General features: G+C 45.0%; 1 protein-coding gene across 1 annotated transcript; it reads left to right on the top strand.

Moving 5' to 3' along the window:
- The first annotated feature begins 5,532 nt into the window (after window positions 1-5,532).
- PLK3 (polo like kinase 3) lies at window positions 5,533-20,863 on the top strand. The gene is made up of 15 exons (XM_079982422.1): window positions 5,533-5,833; window positions 9,939-10,046; window positions 10,139-10,255; window positions 11,557-11,686; window positions 11,962-12,049; window positions 13,271-13,366; window positions 15,092-15,290; window positions 15,791-15,917; window positions 16,430-16,539; window positions 16,649-16,769; window positions 17,445-17,528; window positions 17,979-18,141; window positions 18,787-18,916; window positions 19,519-19,629; window positions 20,229-20,863. Exons 1-15 carry the CDS (start codon window positions 5,636-5,638, stop codon window positions 20,421-20,423), a joined length of 1,977 nt encoding a protein of 658 aa, XP_079838548.1. The 5' UTR covers window positions 5,533-5,635; the 3' UTR covers window positions 20,424-20,863.
- The last annotated feature ends 1,319 nt before the right edge of the window (window positions 20,864-22,182 follow it).

Genomic DNA, 22,182 nt, shown 5'->3' with positions numbered 1-22,182 from the left:
AATTACAGGCTGAGAGCCAAGGTTACACTGACCCTACAAATTAAGGGTTGATAAATAGTAAAATGAGCCATATCTTCTTCCTAAGGTTAAGAAGGTCAAGAGCAGTCAAAAAGACAACTGGCTTGAGAAAATAGGTTTTCTTTCTTTCTATTTTTGAGGCTGAGAAACAAGAGAAGAAGAGCTGGCAGAAAGAAAGGGAGCATTTTTGGGAAGTCTTTTCTAAAGCTGTTTCTTTCTTAAACTAAGATCCTTTTTAAGATTTCTTTTCCTTTTAAAAGGTTATTTATGTATTAAATATATTAGCTTAAATATAATTATGCAAAGGATTTAAGAAATGCTAGATTCTTATTTCATATAGTTGTAAGAGTTGTAACTATCCTGAAATTAAGTCAGCCACCAGCCCCCCTTGTCAGACAGGAGACGCCATCGAGCACTCCTGATATATGGTTGTCAGGCCTTTTGTTTAGAAACCTTCAAATGAAGGAGATCTCTCAATGTTGATGTGAACTCAAAATCCTTGACATATGTTTAAGATAAAAATTCAAGATTAACCATCTGTTTTGGAAGGCAGTAGGGCAAGGAGGGCAAGAGGTGAGCTGGTAATTAAGATTCCTTGTTGAGACACATGTAAGATATATTACTACTTATTTGTCATTTATAGATAGAAGAATATATAGCTTTTTGATTCCCATAAAAGGACAAGAGGAAATGGGTGTATCTTTTGTGATTGGTTCTAGCAAATAGCCAATAGGAATTTCAACCAGGCTGATTGGACAGAGGCAGCCACAGGAGGAGCAAGGGGGCTGGATTAAGGAAATATAAGTGCTGGCCAGAATGGCAAGAGGCCAGGCCAGAGCTTGGTAACCATATACCACTGTGCCTCATATTTATTTGTCTGACAAATAAATTACTATTTTAATTTCTCTATTGCTGCGTTGAATATTTCATTCCAGCTAAGCGTTAACCACAAGCAGGGTGCTACACTTGCTGAAATGTCCTTTTCCTTTGCCTCTAGGTGCCATAAAGTATTGCAGAGTTGCATCTCGCACTTTTAGGCCAGTGTTTCCACATATAACTGGAAAAGCAGGAACATTCCCTAGAAAATGTATATACATTTGCTTCTGGGGTGTTCTGAAGTACTGATACTGGAAAGCTGTCTCTGCGAACGCCACAACCCACACTTGCCTTGTGCAGTCACTTGAAAGTCATGCAGATGGGTAGGGACCCAACACACGCTAAAGATCACAGTACAAATGGATTGTAGAAATTGGATGTACTGCATCGACAGACACATAAAACCACCACTCCCATTAGCACTATGAAGAAGTTTGTTTGGTATTACAACATGTCTGCAGGGAGAAACAATGCTGTCATCCTCCTCCTCCCCCGCCACCATGTGAAAGCAGACAGTGATGAAAGAGAAGCCATAGCTGGTCCTTCACCTGTGGTATGAATAACACAATAAACACCCAAACCAGCAAGCTGGTTCAACCACTAGACTTGCCTTTCTTAGGATTCAGGTAGATTGTCTGCTTTGTTCTACAAAACTTTCTCTTTCTTTCTTTCTTTCTTTCTTTCTTCATGTTATATTAAACAGCTAAAAAAATGCTCTGGCGACTGGGGAGGGTGGTGTATTGATGATGTTCTAAAAACTAGCCAACTGGTGCTCCCCCCCCCAAGCTGGCTTTTCCCCAGGTCAGATCCACTTCTGTACTCTTTCCCTTCTGACCCAGTCTGCACAGAGTGCTCAGAGGCGAGAGTGCAGGAGAAGTGGAGGAGGCTGCTCTGTGTGCTCAGAGAGGGTAGGTGAACCAAGAGCGACACTGGAGAGGAGGGCCATGAGGCCTGGAGCGTGGCAGTGGGCTTGCAGCAGGGATGTGGGCCTTGTCAGGTGCCCAGTAACTCCTATCTCTGATGCAAGTCCAGATTCTATAGGAGATAAGTTATCAGTGGGGTGCCCACGGGTGCCTGTGTGCCCACCAGCAAAGGCCATGATACCCACAAAAGGTCTTAGTAAATATCCCCTCAAAAATCTACAGTGCAGAAGAAGTTGCTATTTCTGCTCAGTTTCTGTTTGCCTTGGCTCAGCCTCTCTTACACTGAATATTACACCTTGAATATGTCATTGGATGCCAAAGCCGGATACCTACCCTCCCTCCCATAGCTGTCAATGTTTCCCTTTTTCTAAGGGAAATTCCCTTATTCCGAATAGGATTCCTCGCAAGAAAAGGGAAAAGTTATGCTCCCTCCTAGTCTAAACAGAGAAGAGGTGCAAAGAGCTTCCTTCTGTATTCACAGAATAGTGGCTGGTGTAGGTGCTTTACTGCCCACTGCCACCACAACTGATGGGAACATGCAATCTTGTGGCAGCGTCTTTTTCTGCATTTTTAGATGTGGCAGCCATATTTTTTTTATGCCACAGCCCCATGGCAGCCATTCTGTGACTGGTGTCCACAACACTTTCTCAAAGTTCCAAATAAAGATTGTCAATCTCTGCTTTAGTATATTAGATGACAAGGTGCATTGATTCCCCATATCTTCAGACATGAGCATCATGGGGGGAAGTCACAAAGGAAAACAAGTGTGCCCAATTTTTTGTGTGACTTTATATGCCCAGGATCTGGTTTGAGAGGCAAAACTGCACATGGAAGAAACATATCCTGGAGGATGCTAAGCAAGATGCTGGACAGAATCTAAATATTAGCATATAAATGGAAGCAGAGTAGCTCCAGTAATTTCTTATCTCTCATTTGTTTTATTCTTTGAACAGTAAATAACAATGCTCTTTTCTACACAATTTTATTTTGCACATATATTTTTTTAGTTTTGGGGGTTGTTTTAACCAGCAAACAAATAAAGGAAATGGACTCTTATCTGCAGACATCAAGTGTATTTTGAAATGAGTTCCACTTACATAGAAAAGTATAGCTATTCTCCTCCGCACCCTCACACATGATATTTGTCTTCAATGTATACAGTGGTACCTCGGGTACATACGCTTCAGGTTACATACGCTTCAGGTTACAGACTATGTTAACCCAGAAATAGTGCTTCAGGTTGAGGAACTTTGCTTCAGGATGAGAACAGGAATCGTGTTCTGGTGGCATGGCGGCAGCAGGAGGCCCCATTAGCTAAAGTGGTGCTTCAGGTTAAGAACAGTTTCAGGTTAAGAACAGACCTCCAGAACGAATTAAGTACTTAACCCGAGGTACCACTGTATGTACATACATTTTTGTATCTACTGGGCATGCCCAATAGGCAATTCTGAGATTCTACATAGCAGAGAAAAAGAAGCCACATATACAATGTAATTCGTACACTTTGGCTACATATATATCATATCTGGAGTATGGAGGAGCTAATTCACATATCTATGCCATGCAGGATTCTACCCACAAGTTTCAAAGTGTTAACCCAACTTATTTTTGGGTGCTTTCGTGTTTAAAATTGTTTCCTTACAAAGAGGAACCTCTTCCAGATGGCCCCACAGTACTGTTGCCATGGCAGTTTGTGTTGTTGCTTCAGTGTACTTTTTAAGGGACAAAATAACTATTTCCAGTCGCCAGAACAAACGAAAGGACAGAAAAAACTGCGTAGGGAAATGGTGTGATACCTAGAAACTCACCCACTATTCCAAACCCACCTGAATTCCTCTGGGGAGCAAAAATAGCCATAGGACAATTAAAACAGAGGAAGAGAAGTGTTAGCTACATTTTCCATTCTAATATGAAATCAAATGCAAACATCTGGAAAATAAATTCAGGGGAGATGGTAAGTTGCGTGGGGAAGACTAAAGAGCTTCTTTTAAATTTGTCTACCTGTTTAATAAGTTATTTAAAACAGAGTTTCCAACTGACACCCTCCCCCAAGTACTTGATCTATTATTGTGTGGCAGGAGTAACTTGATCTGTGAATAAATAAGCATGTGAAGCTTTAAGGTGTGGAGATGAACATCATCACCAGCTAATATTTCCACACCAAACTGCTCTTAAAGGCACTGTTACAAAGGTGTTTGGAAAAGTTGGAAGCCCTGTTGAAAAGAGCAGATAATTTAGTTTTGTTTTAAAGCTGCATTGGCAATTGTAATAAGCTTGCATTCAATAACTTGAAGCAAGAGAGTTTTTATTAAATAGAAGTTAAAACAACTAGTTTTCCGCCTTAAGCTGGTCAGGCTCCACCCACTCATAGATTCTCCAGGGATCATCTTCCAACTCCCATCCCAGTGTTTCTTATACAGAGAAGTCTCTCAATTACTACAATCACCACAGTCATAATATGCAATCCTAGTTCACAGGATGGATAATTTTGGGAGTACACAGGCACTCCACTTCTGGTATGGGGAATCAAGCATCCTGTCAGGTCACAATCCCACAAATTTAGGTTCATAATAAGAGTTACTTTCAGCTGTGCAGCTTTTCCTTTAATGCTTGCTTGATGTGCAGACTTTAGCAGATTATAATGCTGCTCTCCATGCTGTGAATATATCACCGCCTGAGGTGAAATGGGAAAGTGCTGCCCTCCCACCCCCCTTTGATTACTGGGGTGACATGACTGCAGCTTCTGGGTTCTGGTGAGGTCTTGTGAGAGGTCTGTGAGATCTCACCAGAACCGGGAAACCAAAGCTGCTTCTCCTCACTTCTCTGGCATTGGTGGCAGAGGTGGGCACAGTACCTGTGAGGGTGCCACCCCTTGGGATTCTGCCATCCAAGGCGGCTGTCTCAGACCTCCTCATGGGCAGGGTGGCCCTGGAACATAGAGAATTGCCTTATACCAGGTCAAACTTCTAAAATAAAGGAGGACTGCAAATTCTAACATAACAAGGAACCTGTGGGACTACCACCCATCACCTTTGACCATGCTGGGTGGGTCTGATGAAAGTTGGAGTCCAAAATGTCATCCAGGTGTACTACAACTCCCACCAGACCCAACAAGCATGACTGATGCTCAGTGGTGGGCACCAGGTTGACGAAGACTCCTCTAGCCAGTCCAGCACAGTTAAGATGGAGTAGGCTGAAAATTAGTTTTAAAACCAGATGGTTCTCTCAACATAAACTATAGGATGATGTCCCAAGTGGTCTCTCTCACTCCCTTTCCCTTCCCGAGCCCTACTAAACAACCCTACTGAGACACACGAGGAATTGCTGAGGATCTTCCCCACAGCATAAACTAGCTCATGGGTTCGAAAGAAACAAGGCAGAGTTCACTGTCCTAGGAAAACCGAGCTCAAGCCGACTTTGGATTTGATTCATTGGTCTGCCTGCCTCTCCACTGTTAATACTCCAAGGCCTCGGTCGGGGGGGAAGGCAGTGAGCAAAGAAAAGCTATTTTTATCTCTCTCGTTCCCTTTCATGCATTTTTCCGAATTTCCCCTTGGCCTTGCAGAAAAAGAAAGTCATCACGCAACTCCCAGCGGGCAGCGGCGGCTTTAAAAAACTAACCCCGCCCCCTGGCTGGAGGGAGGGTTCCCTAGCCGGTGACGTCTGCCGCGCTCATTGATAAAAGCCGCGGGATTCCCTGGCCGCGGGTAGAGGCAGCGTGCGCGCGCGAAACTGCCGGGGCTCCACGTGATTTTTGTGCGGGGAGAGAGAACCGGGGAGAGGGCCGGCCCGCTCGCAGTAAGTGGGCCCCGTCAGCCATGGAGCCCGCTTGCTTCCTCCAGCCCCACCCGTTCGGCGACCCTGGGGTGGGCTCGGATTTATACAAGCCTTCGCCTCCCGCGGTCGCTTCGCCCAAATCCGACCGGGTAGAGCAGCCGAAGCCAGCCGAACCGACGCGGATCATCACCGACCCGGTCTCCGGCAGATCCTACAGCAAAGGCCGCCTGCTTGGAAAGGTACCTGCGGTATCTCGGGAGAGCGGTGGGCTACGCGGAACCGAAAGGCGAGGGAGTTTCTCCCTTCCCAGCTCCGCTGCCTCCTAGTCTGAGCCGGCCGGCTTCTAGCGTGCGCGGCCAGGGCTGGGTTCTGGCGCGCGCTAGTGAGGGATCGTGGATTTAAGGGCCAATTCCGACCTCCCCCCCCCCCCCCGCGGAAAGCTACCCGCGAGTTACGACGGAGGAGACTTGTCGCGATAGGGGACCCAAAAGCGCCTCATCCGCTTTCCTTCCTCTTCTCGTCCTCTATTTGCTCGCGTGGAGGGTTTCCTTCCCCCGCCAAGCCTTCCCGCTTGATCCGAGGCAGGCATGTCGAGGCACGATTCTCTCCCCCTCTCCCCCCCATCTCGTTTTGTGTGGGGCTTCGGGTGCAGATGGGGCTTTAATATTTAAGTACTCGTCATTCATTCCCCCACTTCGTATTTTAGTGCGCTCTTCCCCGTCCCCCAAATGAGGAATCGGCCCAACAAGCGACCGGAGCTTTTAAAGACGACTAGATAGAAACGGTTACGCTACCCAAGTGGGTCTTAGTTTGGGGGGGGTGCGAGAGAGGGAGGGAGAACGAATAGGAGGCGGGAAATGGCTGCTGTTTTCCCCAAAAAATTACAATAGGCCATCTCTTAGGACTTCTCCAGGGCAGCTATGATTCCATTTGACTGAGTCAAGCACGTCTGGGACCGGATGTTCAAATCGTAGTTCTTAGCCCTTTGGCGACTAGTAAGCCGTTTTCTGGTGGGTTTCTTTAGGTTTTGGGTTCTCTTGCAGGTGCTGAACTGCAACTACTGGTCTAATTCAGTGAATACGTTCTGGGATGCCATAACAGATCCCAAGTGCATTCTTATACTATTTGTACAACATGGACCACAGGGATTGGGGGGGGGGGAGAGGGGGGAAGGGATATGGTTGGTGATTTAGATTACTTAATCTGCATTATTTATAGTCCTACTTCAACAAAATAGGTGCTGGGGAAAGCTGACCACCATACCTTACACCTTCCAGAGAGCTAGTGTGATACCATGATTGGAGTTCTGGGATGGCATGTAGATGGCCATATTTAAAATTCTGTTTGCATGAAGTTTGTTGAGTTACTTTAGGCTGGTCATAGTCTCTGCCAACTGTTCTGTACAGGGCTAAGATTATGCTACTGTGACCTCCTTGGAAGAACGGTGGAGCCTAAATGTAAAGAATTTAGCAGACAACTGGGGGATTGGATCCCAACAGTTTCTCATGTTTATCCAGGAGTGTCAAGTAGCTTGCTTACCTCATGCAGTAGATTGCTATTGGAGGCTTGCTAATCTGCAATATGGAGGTTTCAGAAGGGTGGTGAGTGTCTGTTTCTGCTTGAAACATACGTTGTAGATATTTTCCACATTTATTATGCAATTTTTGTGATATACAAATGACATGAGAAACTTGGTATACATACTTGTATAACACTATTGTTTATAAAATCCTAATAATAATAAGCACATATCTGATGCTTACTGTTGCGAAGCCATGTGAGCTTGCTAAAGATCAGGGATCAGCAACCTTTTTCAGCCGTGGGCCGGTCCACCATCCCTCAGACCATGTGGTGGGCTGGACTATATTTTGGGGGGAAATGAACGAATTCCTATGCCCCACAAATAACCCAGAGATGCATTTTAAATAAAAGGACACATTCTACTCATGTAAAAACACGCTGATTCCTGGTCTGTCCACGGGCCGGATTGAGAAGGTGATTGGGCCGCATCCGGCCCCCGGGCCTTAGGTTGACTACCCCTGCTAAAGATGCTCAAATGGATTCTAGGCAGGGACTTAAGTGATTGGAGAAGGGGCCTTCTGTTTGCTGTTCCCTTAAAGGAGCAGGGGCCTTCAGGGTTCCATTCATCCTTTGTTCCATTCTATAGCATCATTCCCTGGCAAATGCAAATTTTGCTCAGCAGCCGATTTAGTAACAAAGTCTGCAAAAGGATGCAATTTTTGTTGACAGTTAGAAAGGAAAAAAGATGACAGAACATTTTGAAACAGTAAAACAAATACAACACTGTGGTAATAGTTGATGAGATGTTGCATGACTGCACTGGTTATATGCATTGCAAACACTGGTTTCCCAGACTGCGCATATATATATATATTTTGCCTTAGAACTCTTCTGATTCATTTTTTTCCCCCTGGCTCAAAACCACCTTGCTCATTGAGCAATCTGTGTAATCAGGTTTCAGAGTAGGGGGTGGGGGAAAGCAGCAGCATTTCCACTGGAAATCTCTCCTCTTGGTGAGCAAAGCTGGCATTGTTTCGAAGATCGTGCTTTGAAGGAGGGGTGCGTCGGTTGGTTCCTTTTGCCCTACATCAAACAATGTGATGTGTCATATGGAAAATCTGCTCATTGTGTATGGGGGTGTCTTGGCACTTCCAAACGCGGTAGAGCTAATGTCGAATTTGGCAGTGTGTATAATTCTCTCTCTCCCCCCAACCCCTGTTCTTACTGCTTCTTTGAAAGATCCTTTCTGGCAATACCAGCCAGAGCTGTTTCTGTGCTGATGCCCAAGCTAGGATTTTATGAGAAACTGGTTTCTCTTTGTTCAGGATGTTGTATAGGTGTGAGGCTTATTTTAGGTAAGGTGTAGGCTGCAGCAAAGATATACTTTCTTTACAGCTGGAAAAACCTGTCTCTAGTCCTCCTTCAGTGCTGGTTGTCTTGTGAGAAGAACTAAATCATATTCTGTTAAAAAAAGCATGACAGTGGGTGTGGGGAAACCCAAAGGAATAGACACAAACCCTAGGATAGTGAGAGCTGTAACATGAAATAAAATGTATGCCTGGAGAATGTGCTAAACCATAGTCAGAAGTGGAACTGTTTCTTAAAATGGAATGTTTTCACTACATAACATGTTCAAATGTTTGAATTAGGAGAATATTTTGTTTACCATTATGAACATAAGTTGGTTTTCAAGTTACACAAACTTGCCCATAAATTTTGAATATCCAAAGGGGCAGGACACAAATGCTGGACTTCCTCTGTTCAAGTTCCTCAAACTTGTCCCTCCTGACTTGGAATGGAACTTTCATTTTATTGAGCCATATACTTGGCCTAGGTTATAATTTCAGTATATTGCAATGTCACTGTGGGAATGGAATGGAATGAAAGAAATGTCTTGAGCATGTTTCCCAAACTTGAAATTATGATGCTGGATCCCTCTCGTTTAAACAAAACTTGGAAGCCCGTGAAATATTTGAATTGATTATTGAGTCTGTTCTTACCACCATGGTTGAGATATTACTGTGCTTAAGTGGCTATGACCATGTTTTGAAGTAGTCCATCCTTAAAGGACTTGAAGGGTGAGTTCACATTAGCTCTTGCCATCTGGCTGGGCTCCTGTTTTGGTATACTTTGCCTGAGGTGCTAAAGCAGTGATCTCAGGCATATGTTAGATGTTTCTCACACATCAGGTTAGAATGCTGTTAGTCATGCGGCAATTGCATTTTCTGTGATCTCATCCTACTTAGATCTGAATTGGATCCCGTCCTAATCCTGTTTCCTTGCTTTTTGTGGTCTTGATGTCTAGTTCTAGTTTTAGGCGAAGATCTGAGAGAATTGCTGAGTATGTTGAAAGCAGGCACATGAACCTCAGTCCAACCATTGACAAGCATCAGACCTCTGGGGTCTCTAGCAAAAAATGGTCTTTCCACTACTACTTATGAGCCTTTTAACTAGAGATTTTCTGTATATACAGCATATGCTGTACAACCAACCTTCTGAACTAAGGACTCCTCTTCTGATACCCATTACGCATGAATGAAAGCAGGCAGTTCTTCCAGTAACTTGTGATACCTTAAAAGAAGAGCCTTAAAATCTATCCTCAACTAGTGTTTTATGTTGACTTAGTTTTGGTGGCAAATATAGTCCTAGCACTTTGGCTGAAGACCGCGGTTCCCCTATTTTTATTTTAGAAGTCAAATTGATGGTACAGGTGCCAGGGGGAAAGGAGACCTGAGATGCTTCCCATGAGTTTCTAATCTATCAAGGACAAGAAAGGAGTTATCTTTAGCCCACCCTCCTAATTGCTGCCTTATTGATTTGCAGGGTGGATTTGCAAGGTGCTATGAAGTAACAGACCTCTCGAGCAACAAGACCTATGCAGTGAAGGTCATTCCTCACAGCAGAGTGGCCAAGCCACACCAGCGGGAGAAGGTATGCAGCTCCCTAGTCCTGAGCAGAATGAGGATAGCTGGGGTGTTGGCCATGTCCTAGCTACCAACTCTTTCTGATTATGCTTCTTCCAGATCATCAATGAAATTGAGCTGCACAGAGACCTGCACCACAAACACATCGTGAAGTTCTCGCATCATTTTGAGGATACGGAGAACATCTATATCTTCCTTGAGCACTGCAGCAGGAAAGTGAGTCCCAACTTTTCTTTCTCTTCAGAGAACCTGTACCTCCCCATCAAGCATACTTTATTTCTATTGGACTCAATGTTTTATTGCACTGTGAACAAAGGGCAGCAGAAATAGAACCTGTAGAATGGTTTGCACTGAACAACAGGTCTCTGCCTATACGAGATATATCATCCACTGGATACTTCCTATGGTTACAATGGATGAAAGTATGGTTTTCTGTTATGATTAGACATGGTAGGAAAAGATGGGATATATTACTGCAGCACAGGGAGTTGCTGGATTAGAATGCCTCTTATTGTGTCAAAGCAGTAGGACCAGTAATAGTGGCAATTAGTGCTGCTGTCAGACATTTCCCAGGAGTGCTGGGGACCATGTAGGTCAGGCAGACCTCTTTCAGCATCCTTGGGAATGTAGGAATGTTCACAGGCAGGTTTCCTTACCGATACTGAATTGGCACATTTGCTGTTTGCCATTTGATACTCCTGCTTTGCATGATACAGCGCCACAAATGCTTGCATAAGAATCTGTCATACAGGTGCCCTTGGCATGGAAGCTGCAGCTGCCATGCATAACAGTCATGCTGTTTTAGCTGCTTGTTCTGTTTGCAGTTCAAACCCCTGTAAACACAGTAAGTCAGCCACTGGCATCTTAATGGCTTTGGCTGCTCTGGGATAGATCAAACTTGATATAAAACTGCCCTGCAAGGATTACTTGTTGGAATAGTGCTTGTATAGAAGGAATTGGGATCGGATCCAGGATTTCACACAGGAACTTCATTTTGCTAAAACAGAACTGGTTATTGCTATCTAGAGGCTTTTCTTGGAGCACTTCAGTTGCATTTCTTAATGTTTAATAGAGTTCGTTTATCTTCATTCGGCTTGCTTGTAAGCCTTGCATGAGTAAATCTGCAGTCTTCACATCCATTTTGGAATAACTGTTGGGAGAGGTTTAGTAAATCCCCCTGGACTCAGTATAAAGGGCACATTGTAGCAAATCTTGGAATCTTTGTGATTAGACCCTGAAAAGAGATTTATTTTGAGAGAAGCCATAAAACACGAAGACGCATCCCTAGCTGGATTCAGAGGTTTAGGATGGGAGAAGGAGGAAAATCTGATAGTGGAAGACAAGTGTGTGAGAGTTTGGAATACTTGCCCAAACCACTGTTTTGAACCTGAGAGGAGGTTGGCTTAGACAACTACACCGCCCTGGTTCTTGCCTGCAATACACCAGGACAACTAGTCATTCTTAGACTAATAATAGTCTGCAAGAGCATCTCTGTAACCAAACCTTTTCTCTTGCAGTCTTTGGCACATATCTGGAAATCCCGGCACACCCTTCTGGAGGCAGAGGTCCGATATTACCTCAAACAGATCATCTCTGCCTTGAAATACCTCCACCTTAAGGGCATCCTGCACCGGGATCTGAAACTGGGTATGTGCAGCATAGCAGCTCTCTTGTTCATTTGGGAGCGAATTTGTATTGTTGAGGTTGAAGTAACCTTCAGAAGTCAGCATCTAATCTCCTTGTATCTTAGAAACTTGCATTTTAAAAATACAAAAACTGGTTTTCTAGATACTAAAGCCTATTCAGGAAATGCTGTTCTGTGGGGAATAAGCACAGCTTTGTCTTCTAGGTATCTAGAGGAGGAACTGCTGAGACAGTTGCACAATGTTTGACATTTAGAGCCCTGTTATTTTCTGTTGCAGGTAACTTTTTCATCAATGAAAACATGGAACTGAAAGTTGGAGACTTTGGTTTGGCTGCCAGACTGGAGCCCGCAGACCAGCGAAAAAAGTAGGTGGCTTGATGGATCACTTTCGTATGCTCTTTCTTTGTCGAATGCTGCCCTAGCTTACTCCAGAGTAAAGAGGTTCTCTTACAGTGTCTCCTTGGCCTGTTTATCCCACCACACACACCCCTTTGCAGCTGTGTGCGTTTGGGGAAGGGGGAATTGGAGCACAACAGGGGACACTGGACTTGAAATACTCCTTTGCTTCAGCCTGGAACTTGGTGGTGAAAGGAACAAAGCAGTTACTGTGTGTGCAGTTCTGTCTAAGGCAGAAGCCTCATGTTTGCACAGCAGAGAGAAACAATGCCCAACCTTATATTGGATTTCTGCCTCATGCAAAGTGTTGGTTGCTGCTGTAACTGCGATGGGCAAGCATACAGCGTAGAAAGGAGTTCTGGATGGGGAAGGGTTCTTAACACAACAGGGTAGCAGTGAGTGGGTGCAAGGGACAGCTGAGTCAGTACTATTGCGATTCTAGTCAGAAAGATGTGACTGAGGCTACTGGGAGGCTCACGCAGCAAAGTAGTATGGTATTGGTTGGTTCATTCACATGTTGCAGGGGCACCAGGGGGCTGGAAAAGGAGCTACAGTGAGATGCGCCATCAGAGCCTCAGCTGCAGCCTTGAAAACTGGCAGAATGATCTTGTCAGATCAGGGTTTTTGTTACCCGCTTGATCAGCTGTGATCCTATTGTAGTAAAATAAACCTTGTTCACTGTTTGCTTCGAGTTAAGAAACTATAATCCAGCCTGTACTATTGCAAAAGAGGACTCCCAACGTCTAACAGTAGAACTCTTTAAAAAAGGGGGAAAAGAGACCTTTTTAAAATAAGAGTTCTGTGGTTAATTGAATCGCATGTTGTAACTTTCCCCAGGTACATGTTTACTCAGCTTAAATCTTTGCAGTAGGAAATGAATCTGAGAGGATGTTGTGAAAGTGGTATTTCTGTAGAAACTTCAGTGAGGTTGGCGTGGCTTGGCATGGTCTATGGTAGAAGATCTTAAGATGTCACAAACGAAGCTGCCCTGAGCCAGACCACTTGTCCATGATAGCCAAGGGATTGAGCCTGAGACAGAGTTCTGCATGCAAGGCCTGCACTCTATTCTTTCCCCTTTACTCTTCTGGCAGCAGCATTTCCTATGCCAGAACTTCCCTTTTTGTACTGCCGACATGGCAAGGAATCCCTGCTGTAGCCCAACTAATGATCCTATGTGTGTTTGCTTCCAGGACTATCTGTGGTACCCCCAATTACCTTGCCCCCGAAGTGCTCCTGCGACAAGGGCATGGGCCGGAGTCAGATGTGTGGTCTTTGGGCTGTGTCATGTAAGTCCAAAGCACGTTTTTCCCCCTCTGAAGGCTTCTTGCAGGCCTGTTTCAGTGCTGCAACTTCTTGGCTTTTTAGCTCTTTTTGTATAGCTAAATGGGAGGAAGCAGGATTCTTTGGCCAGCATGTTCTAGCACAGTGGTTCTCAACCTGCGGGTCCCCAGATGTTGTTGGACTACAATTCCCATCACCCCTAATCTCTGGCCTTGCTAGCTAGGGGTGATGGGAGTTGTAGTCCAACAACATCTGGGGACCCGCAGGTTGAGAAAGGCTGCCTAGCACAACATAAACCTTGTTGAAGATTAGGTACTAAAAAATAATAGGCTACAAGCAAGAGCTTGGAGTGGGCGGCAAATGCAGGAACCCTAAAGAGAAGCTGCGATGAAATTAAATGCACGAAGCGTAGAGTCTGCATGCAGCCGAGCAGCCTAAATTCTAGCTGTTGACACCTTGCTTCAAACAAAGGATTCCTCTTCTCAAAAAATGTTGATGGCTTTGTCGGGGAAATTGTTAGTTAGCCACAGAGCACCACTGCATATCCCTCTATCTGGGGCTCAAACAGACAGGTGGTAATTGAAGTTGGGGTTATTGGAGATTGGTAGAAGGAGGAATCAGTTTGCTCCAAGTATATTTGGATCAAATTGCAAACAGCTTTGTAGGGCTTCTTGCTAAGTGCTTATTGCCTCCCTATTGCTTCCTACAAATGCTGAAGCGCTTGTGTCAGCTTGACAGCGTAGTGCACCATGTTCTGCACTAGATGAAGCTCACAAACACTTACCGAGGGCATCTTAAGAGGGAAAGTAGCGCTTGAAGCTTTTCAGAGGTTGATAAAGCTGAGGGCTTTGCCAATTTATTTTAAGTGCTCTTGGCTATGATAGTAGTGTGGAATTCAGGCTACCTGTTGGGTCCCCTGAGCAATGGAAGTATTGGTCTGAGTATTAGATAAAAGATGCTTGTATGCTGAGCACATGTTGCTAGCATAGCCTGACTGCAACTAGACCCATAAAGCTTTGCCCAAACTGATTGCTTAAATGTATTTCTGGGCCATATATAAGAAGGTCTGTTTTAAGGACAAATCTGTTTATTTGATGAAACTCAAAACGCCACAAAGCTGCTGCTAATCTTCCACAATCTTATTGACAATTTCATTAGAACAAATGGAAAAAGTGGCTGGCCTGTGGTTCACAGCTGGCTATTTGGCTCAGGTGCTGTTCGGCTGCTTTCCGGAGTGTCGTCTTAAAAAAGAGTTTGTGCCTTCAGTTGTCTTTGCCCTGGTTAGCCACAGCTTCCTGTTAAGTTTTCACAGCGCAGTAAATGGAAATTTTTATCTTGAGTGCTGGGGGGTGAGGGAAGAGTAGCCTTGAACCTGGTGACTGCAAAGGGGAGATCCCTCCTTCTCTCCTTTTCCCAGTTTTCAGCTAGGCACAGAACCTCTTCTAGAAAGGCTTGGCTTGCTAGCTCTGATCACATGGAAGGACTGTCACTTGCTCTCCGGATGTGCCTCCGGTCTGCAAGCACCTGAAGCGACAGCAGTGTCTTATGAGCTTCATTACAGGGAGCACTTAATTGGGTGTTGCCGCCTGTCAGACTTCCTCCAGAGTTGTTGCTGAGTCATGTGCTCATGGAGGCTGCCAAGGGCAGGCTGCAAGGCCAGAACTATTCTGGAGTCTCCTCAGCACTGAGTGAATTCACCACTTGCCACCTTTCTTCTCCCCACCCCTCAGGTACACGTTGCTATGTGGGACCCCCCCTTTTGAGACTTCTGACCTCAAGGAGACCTACAAGTGCATCAAGCATGTCACGTACACGCTCCCAGCCTTCCTTTCCCTACCAGCCAAGAACCTGCTTGTTGGCATCTTGAAACGCAACCCCCAGGACCGCTTCACGCTGGAGGAGATCTTGGACCATGAGTTCTTCACCAAAGTGAGCAGCAGTCTTGTGTGTGTGTGTGTGTGTGTGTGTGTGTGTGTGTGTGTGTTCTAGCGATGTCACTGCCAAGGTAGTAAGCTAGGCTACACAACATGCTGTAAGGTGAGAAGTGACAATATCTCTTTCTTGGGGTGATAACTTCTTCCTATTCATATGGAGTCTGTGACTGGGCCACCTCCATTATTGGAATGGCAGTGTTCTATTAATATGGGTGTTAGCTCCTGGGATCCTGCCTGGATTGCAATTTAGATAATTACATCCTGCTTCTAATTATCGCTTAACAATCCTCAGATATCTTTGCTCTATGCTGCCTGGTTATTATACCCTTTCCAAGGGTGCATGTGATTTAGAGGACTTGCAAAACTTGTGAATGTGGCCAAATCCTGTCGATTGGCAATAGGGCCTTGAAGAAGCTGGCATTGGTCCAGTATATTGTGTACAGTCTGTTCTGATGCATAGCTCAGCTTTGCTAATTAGTTTCCTCAACTTTCAAGGGATACACGCCTGATAAGCTCCCACCCAGCAGCTGTGTGATGGTGCCAGAACTGAACCCTCCCAACCCTGCCAGGAGCCTGTTTGTAAAGGTCACAAAGACCCTCTTTGGGAAAAGAAAGTCAAAAGGTAAGTTGCACGTTGACCTCTTGTTCTGGGAACTGACTGTAGCCCCTGTGAAAACTTATGCTCACACTTCTGCTTAATAAGAGCCAAAGGCCCACCTAGGTCAGTGTTTGGTTCATGCCAAGGCCAACAATATGCCTTTGGGAAGCACATAAGCAAGGCATGAGGCTAATAGCAACATGTTGGTCCTGCCTGGAAGTAGCCACTAGTTTTTCCTTGATGTCTCATCTGCAGGATTGGGAAACTGGGAGATACTAGGATTGGCAATAAACTCCAGACACTGCAGCCCTTCACCACCTGATGCATGGAATAGAAGAATATGGGGAAAGGAGGCTTGCCACTTGGATCCGTAAATTAACACCAAGTGGCCAAGCCAGAGCAACCCCTAGAACTCCCATGTCAGTCCCTAACCCCTAATGTATGTACTTGACAGAGTCTACTTTAAGCAATATCTGCAGCCCTGACCTGTTGACTTTGTGTTAGGATCTTATTAACTTGTATTCTTCTTACTTTAGTTAAGAAGGCTCCTTCAGAAGAGAGAGATGATATCTCCAAGCTGGTAACAGGCCTTGTGAAGACCTCCATCTGTAGGCAACTGAGCCACAAAACTGTCGAAGGGAATGAGGTAAACTAACTGCAGGAACTTGGCTGTTCAGTTGTGGCTTTCAGAGGAAGGAAAGAGAAACAAGGAAGTTAACCCTGCTATGTGCTGATCAGACTTACTGTCTCCTTAGGTCACTCCTTTGAATGGTCAGAGTCCTGGCTCTAGCCCAGTAGATACGGTAGCAGAGGAAGGCTCACAGAAATCCATCTCCAGGTCCATTCGTGGGACGATGGCTAGCAGCAGCTGTGAAGGTGAGAAGTGGCAATGTCTCAGTTAGCAGTTCCTCCTTAACAGTGTATTTTGGTCAGATGAAATCTGCTGTCTGTCAGGACTAGTCCCAGGGTGGTAGAGGGCCCTTCAAGAGCAAAGCAGAGAAGCACTTCTTCGTGGACAGTAGGGCCAACAAGCAGTTTAAGTCTTGAGCAGACTGGCAGGTTCAGTCTCACAATGCCTATCAGTCATCGAAACTGAACAACAAATCCATTCTTAGAGGCGGGGTAACTCTGGATACTGGAGACAATTGGGGAGGGCCATTGCTGTCACATCCTCCATTGTTTCTGAAAAAAATTCATTTCTGCTCATGGTTAGATAATGAATTCTATTCTGGGTTCGATGGTCTTTTGGCTGGGTCCTGTAGGTCTTAATGTTAGAAGTGGCTTAATTTAAGGATGCAAAACTGTGGCCCTGCAGAGGTTGTTGGGCCCCAATTTCCTTCAGCCCTGGACTGCATAGCCAGTGGTTGGAGATGATGAGAGTTGTAATCGAGCAACAGGGGGGCAAGGGGTCAACAGGTTCTTCAGCCTTTCTCTTCCCACTCCCGTTTGAATTTTGAGCTTTGGGAGCAGAAAATCTCTTGAGCTTGGCCCATGTAAGCTGATTTTGTAAAAACTTAACTATCTTCTTCCCCTCTTTCCCCCACCCACTAGTATTTGAAGACTGTGTCACAGCATCATCTGTCATTGAATCAGCCATTGGTCTTCTGAAGAACTGTCTATCTGTCATGCCACCAGGTAACTTAAGCTTCAGGGAGTATCACAATCCCTGGGATGGTTAGAGACAAAGGGAAGAACTGTTGTCTTGGATGTTGATATTAGGGGGGAGAAGCAGGAGAGGTGCAGCCCTAGTTCCTCTAACCTGCTAAAGAGGCTTTTAACATCAGGCTCCCTGGGTCTCGGTTACCTGATATTTGTCGTCATCCAGAATAAGGGCCACCTCCTTTTAGGTAGCATCCTGATGGAATGCAGAAACTAAGGGGTGGGGTGTGTGTCCATCTACCTATTTATCTAGATAAATGGTAATCCAATGATTAGTTTGCAACATCTGGGGGTAGGAAAGTTGAGACTGATTCTGTTCCTATCCCAAGCATGACCTCTTCTCTTTCAACCTCATTTCAGTACCACTTTTGAAATAGGTTTGAACCTATTAGCTTTATTTAATGAGTACCTTTCTTCCCTGTCCAGCTGAGAGGAATCCTGCTTCCCTGGCCTGCCATGAGCACTTTGTCTGGGTGAGCAAGTGGGTGGACTATTCCAACAAGTATGGTTTCGGCTATCAGCTCTCCAACCACAGCATTGGTGTCCTCTTCAATGATGGAACTCATATGGCCCTTTCTGCCAACTGGAAGTGAGTGGAAGAAACGGACTTCCTGGAGGGTTTTGAGGTTGGGAAGTGTAGAAGTGTAGTCATGGCCTACCTTGACTAGGGTTCAGGTCCTACTTAGCCACCTTCTGGTGTGGTGAGGGGAACTGCAAGATATTATATGGATCAAATGCTTGGGTAACCCACAAGCATGAGAGAAGGGGCTTCCCCTGCTTGGAGCGAGGCTAGAGGACTAGATTGTGGGAGAAGTTGAACATTGTGCTAAAGCAAGCATTCTTTTAGTGTGAGCATTTCTGCTTGCCAGGCAGAAAGACCTCCCTTCTCCCTGTGTGTTCTGGGGGTTTTACCAACCCCCGCCCGCAAGTAGCTGGAGGAGGAGAGGAGGGCAAGCCCAGTTTGCAATAGCAGGCACCCTTGCACTGGTTCCAGCTAGTTGAATGCACTTAGTTGAATCAGGCCCTATCTTTATGATCTTATGGCGGTGGGGACAGTCTGTGTTTACCCACATGGGGGTTTGTCTTGGGATGATGCAAAAGGTCTGATTCAATAAGGAACAGACAACCTTTAAGGGTTTGGAGCATAGCAGATAGACCACTTTCATAAACTGAAGCTAAAGTTTTATGACTACAATCTGGCTACTGCAGCTAACTGCATTCTCTTTCCCTTCAGGAAAGTGCATTACAACCTGACAAACAGCAAGCATTTCTCCTTCCCGGCTTCAGCTGTCCCTGAGCAGCTGCAGGGGCAGATGGGTGTCCTGCAGTACTTTGCCTCATATATGGAACAGCATCTAATGAAGGTGAGCAGCTGCCTGGCTTGGCGTAGTTGGTATGTGTGTACAGAGTTAGTTGCATTGGCTTGCTGACGACTCAGCTCGATGCAGAAAACACAAGTTGCGTTTTAGCAGAGAACAATCCCCCCTTGCTCTCAAGTATGTTTGACCATACTCAAGGTTCATAGGAAGAGCCTCCCTTGAAGGTCTTGTGGGATACACCTGAAAGCACTGAAACTTTCATCATATTGGCCAAACTTTGGTTCGTGGCTCCAAACACCAAAACATGTATTTGGTGGGCTCTTTACTGCCAGATTCTGCACTCCTAGTTGCCTTGCCATGCCTGCTCACATCTTTATGATTACTTCATGTACTCTAAGTCTCAACTGATGGATCGAGTAGGACTTCCTTTCCCAAACAGAGATGATCCATTAAACGGATGTGCTAATTCATGTTCCTTGAATTTGGCCAATACTTACCTTCTCCTTTGGCTTGGCAGTAGTGTCAGGGATAAAGTTATACAGAAAAACAATTGCTAGGACTAAGCCAGTCATGTGGTGCCAATGATTCTCTAATATCTCTTTTTTCTTCCCTTCTCTCCACTCCCCCCCCCCTCCAAAAAATCCCAGGGAGGAGACTTACCCAGCATAGATGAGACTGGACAGGTTCCACTGTTGCTTCTACAATGGGTGAAGACTAATCAGGCCTTATTGATGCTTTTTAGCAATGGAACCTTTCAGGTAATAATTGGCACCAAGTCTTTTTAGCAGGTTACGTAGGCCCTATGTCCTACCTATTGATGGAGGTGGCACATGCTGGCATTTCATATCCACACTTCAGCTCAGTTGCTATAACTATTGTGTGGGGTATAATCTGAAGTGTCGCCTTTTGCTTTGGAAAAGAAGCTTTCTGTGGAGTGCTTCTGAGAATGTGGATGCTAAGCTGAAAGTAGATGCTGGGCTATCTGCTTTGTAGAGCACATTCAGTTTGTTATGCCTACTCTGCTATTTTTGAGTAGCAGCTGGTGTCTTGAAATTAAGAATTCTAACACATTTTAAAGCACCTCTACAAATACTAAACATATCTGATTTCATAGGCCCTTTTCTAAATCTAGATTCCTATCCCTTCAGCAATTTGCCCTTTGTTTCCACTTAGATGGAGATGTCTGTGGTGGGGGCATAAAACTACCCTCCATATTAAGGCTATGCTAGCAGATACCTAGGTGCAGGCCGTGGTTGATGGCTAAACCCAATTGAGTTGGGAGTTGAGGGTAGGGAGTGCTACACAGAAAGAGGCACAAGTATTAAATGTCTGTTGTGCTCCATCTCCTTTATTCTAGGTGAACTTCTACAATGATCATACCAAGGTGATCTTCAGCAAACCTGACCACACCTGCCTCCTCACCTACATAAACCGTGACAGGAATTCCTACACCTACAAGCTCAGCAGCATTGCAGAACTTGGCTGTTCACCAGAGCTCCAGCGTAGGCTCAAATACATCCTTAAGCTGCTTCAACAGCGAGTGGATGCATAAGGCTACAGGGTGGACACCTGGTATCCTTGGCCCTTTCTGTTCTTCCAAGAGCTTTGTTGTTAATGGTGCAGGAGAAGGCAATGCTTGAGACATCAGAATTCTTCCTTATTCACATGCCTTTCTACAAGGGAAAACTTCAAAACCCAAACTGCACTCAGATTGGGCCAAACCCTTCTTCGGAATCCATCAACTTCTGGGATGCTAGCCACCTAATGACTTTTTATTATTGTTAAAGAAATGGGATTTTTTTTTCACTTGCTTTGACATGACTGCTCCAGTCCACATTGGAGAGGAGGAGTAGAGATAACTGCCTTTACTCCTGTGTGGCCTTTGCACAGATGGTTATGCACATTGGCTTGTTCATGGGGAGGGGAGAATCTGTGATCCATACACTCCATGGGAAACAAGTAGTGAGGGTAATAGCAATTTTTTTTTTTAAAGTTTTCTGAGTTTTGTCCAGTGCCTAATGCCAAATCTGCTGTTGGATCTTGGCATCTCAGAGTCTGAAGGGTTAAAGGGCTGTGAGTCCAGTTCATGTATTCAGGCTAAATCAAATGATTTCTGTTGTGAGCCATTTCAGGCTCTTGCAACACTACCGCTGCCTTCCCGTGGAATGCAGTTTTTTGTTTTGTTTTTTGCTCAGAGTTGCATTACTTGCCTAATCCTTGGCTGGTTCTGACTCATGGACCAAACAAGAAATCTGTGAATTGGGTGTGGCTGCTCTGCTAAGAAGGGCAGCAGAAACGGATGCTGCAGAGGCACAAGATCAGACAAACTGCTTCCCTGCTTTAGCTGTGATAGGACTACCACAATCCTTGGGGGACTGTAGTTAGCTGAAGAGCCAGCTGGCTGCCTTCTGGAATTGGTAGGGAAGAACTGCTACAACTCTTTAATTTGGGAGGAACAGAGGTAGGATAGCTGAATCTTCAGTCTGAAATCAGGGTTAATTCAAATACCTAGTGCTGCTGCTGCTAAGCACTCGAGGCTGCAAAGGTACATGTTGGGTAATGGAACTGTTACACTAATTAGGCAAATGGGATTTTTTTCTTTTTTTTGTGCTGAGACTGTGAAACACCCTGTTTGCCTCATTTTCTCAGCTGTTTTCATTCCAAGATGCAGCAGAGGGATTCTGTAAATTGCCATGGTACAGACTTGAACGGCTTTGTTGGAAGCTGCCAGTTTAATGTTTTGAACTTGACAAGACTATTTGTCCAGCTATGGAGCCTAAATGGTGTGAACATCCTAAGATTTATTTATGTATTTATGAGCTATTTATTTTGCACCTGTGTCTTGTCAATCATTGCACACCATGTCTCCAAAAACCCAGCTGTCTTGATTACAATAAAACTCATTTTTATTTAAAGCAAAAGAACAATGGTTACTTTGTAAGTGTCTCATTGGTGGTTAGGAGTTTTATTGGGGCTGCCGGCGAGGCAAATAAAAAGCTGTATCAATGTTTCCTTGGTCTAGACTACTATGACATATTCGTGCTATGGAAAGCTGCTTCATATATTAGCATGTCCCCAGAGGAAACTTGGCAGGTGTGCACTTACATAGACAGTAGACATACATCATATGCTAGCTAGCAATACAACATTAGCTGCAGATAATAAAAAACAACTTCCGCTCAAGCAGCAGAAAAAAGATTCTTTTATAGACCTAGTTTGGGGGGGGGGGTGGAATTCACCTGGTGCTAGAGAAATCAAAGAAGGTGCATTGCTGGGCATTGCACAGTCAGGATCCCACTGCCAAAAAACCC

Source organism: Podarcis cretensis, assembly GCF_951804945.1.
Source record: "Podarcis cretensis genome assembly, chromosome: 6".
Classification (NCBI taxonomy): domain Eukaryota; kingdom Metazoa; phylum Chordata; class Lepidosauria; order Squamata; family Lacertidae; genus Podarcis; species Podarcis cretensis.
The sequence above is the reverse complement of the archived record's forward strand: the minus strand, read 5'-3'. Positions and strand labels throughout refer to the sequence as shown.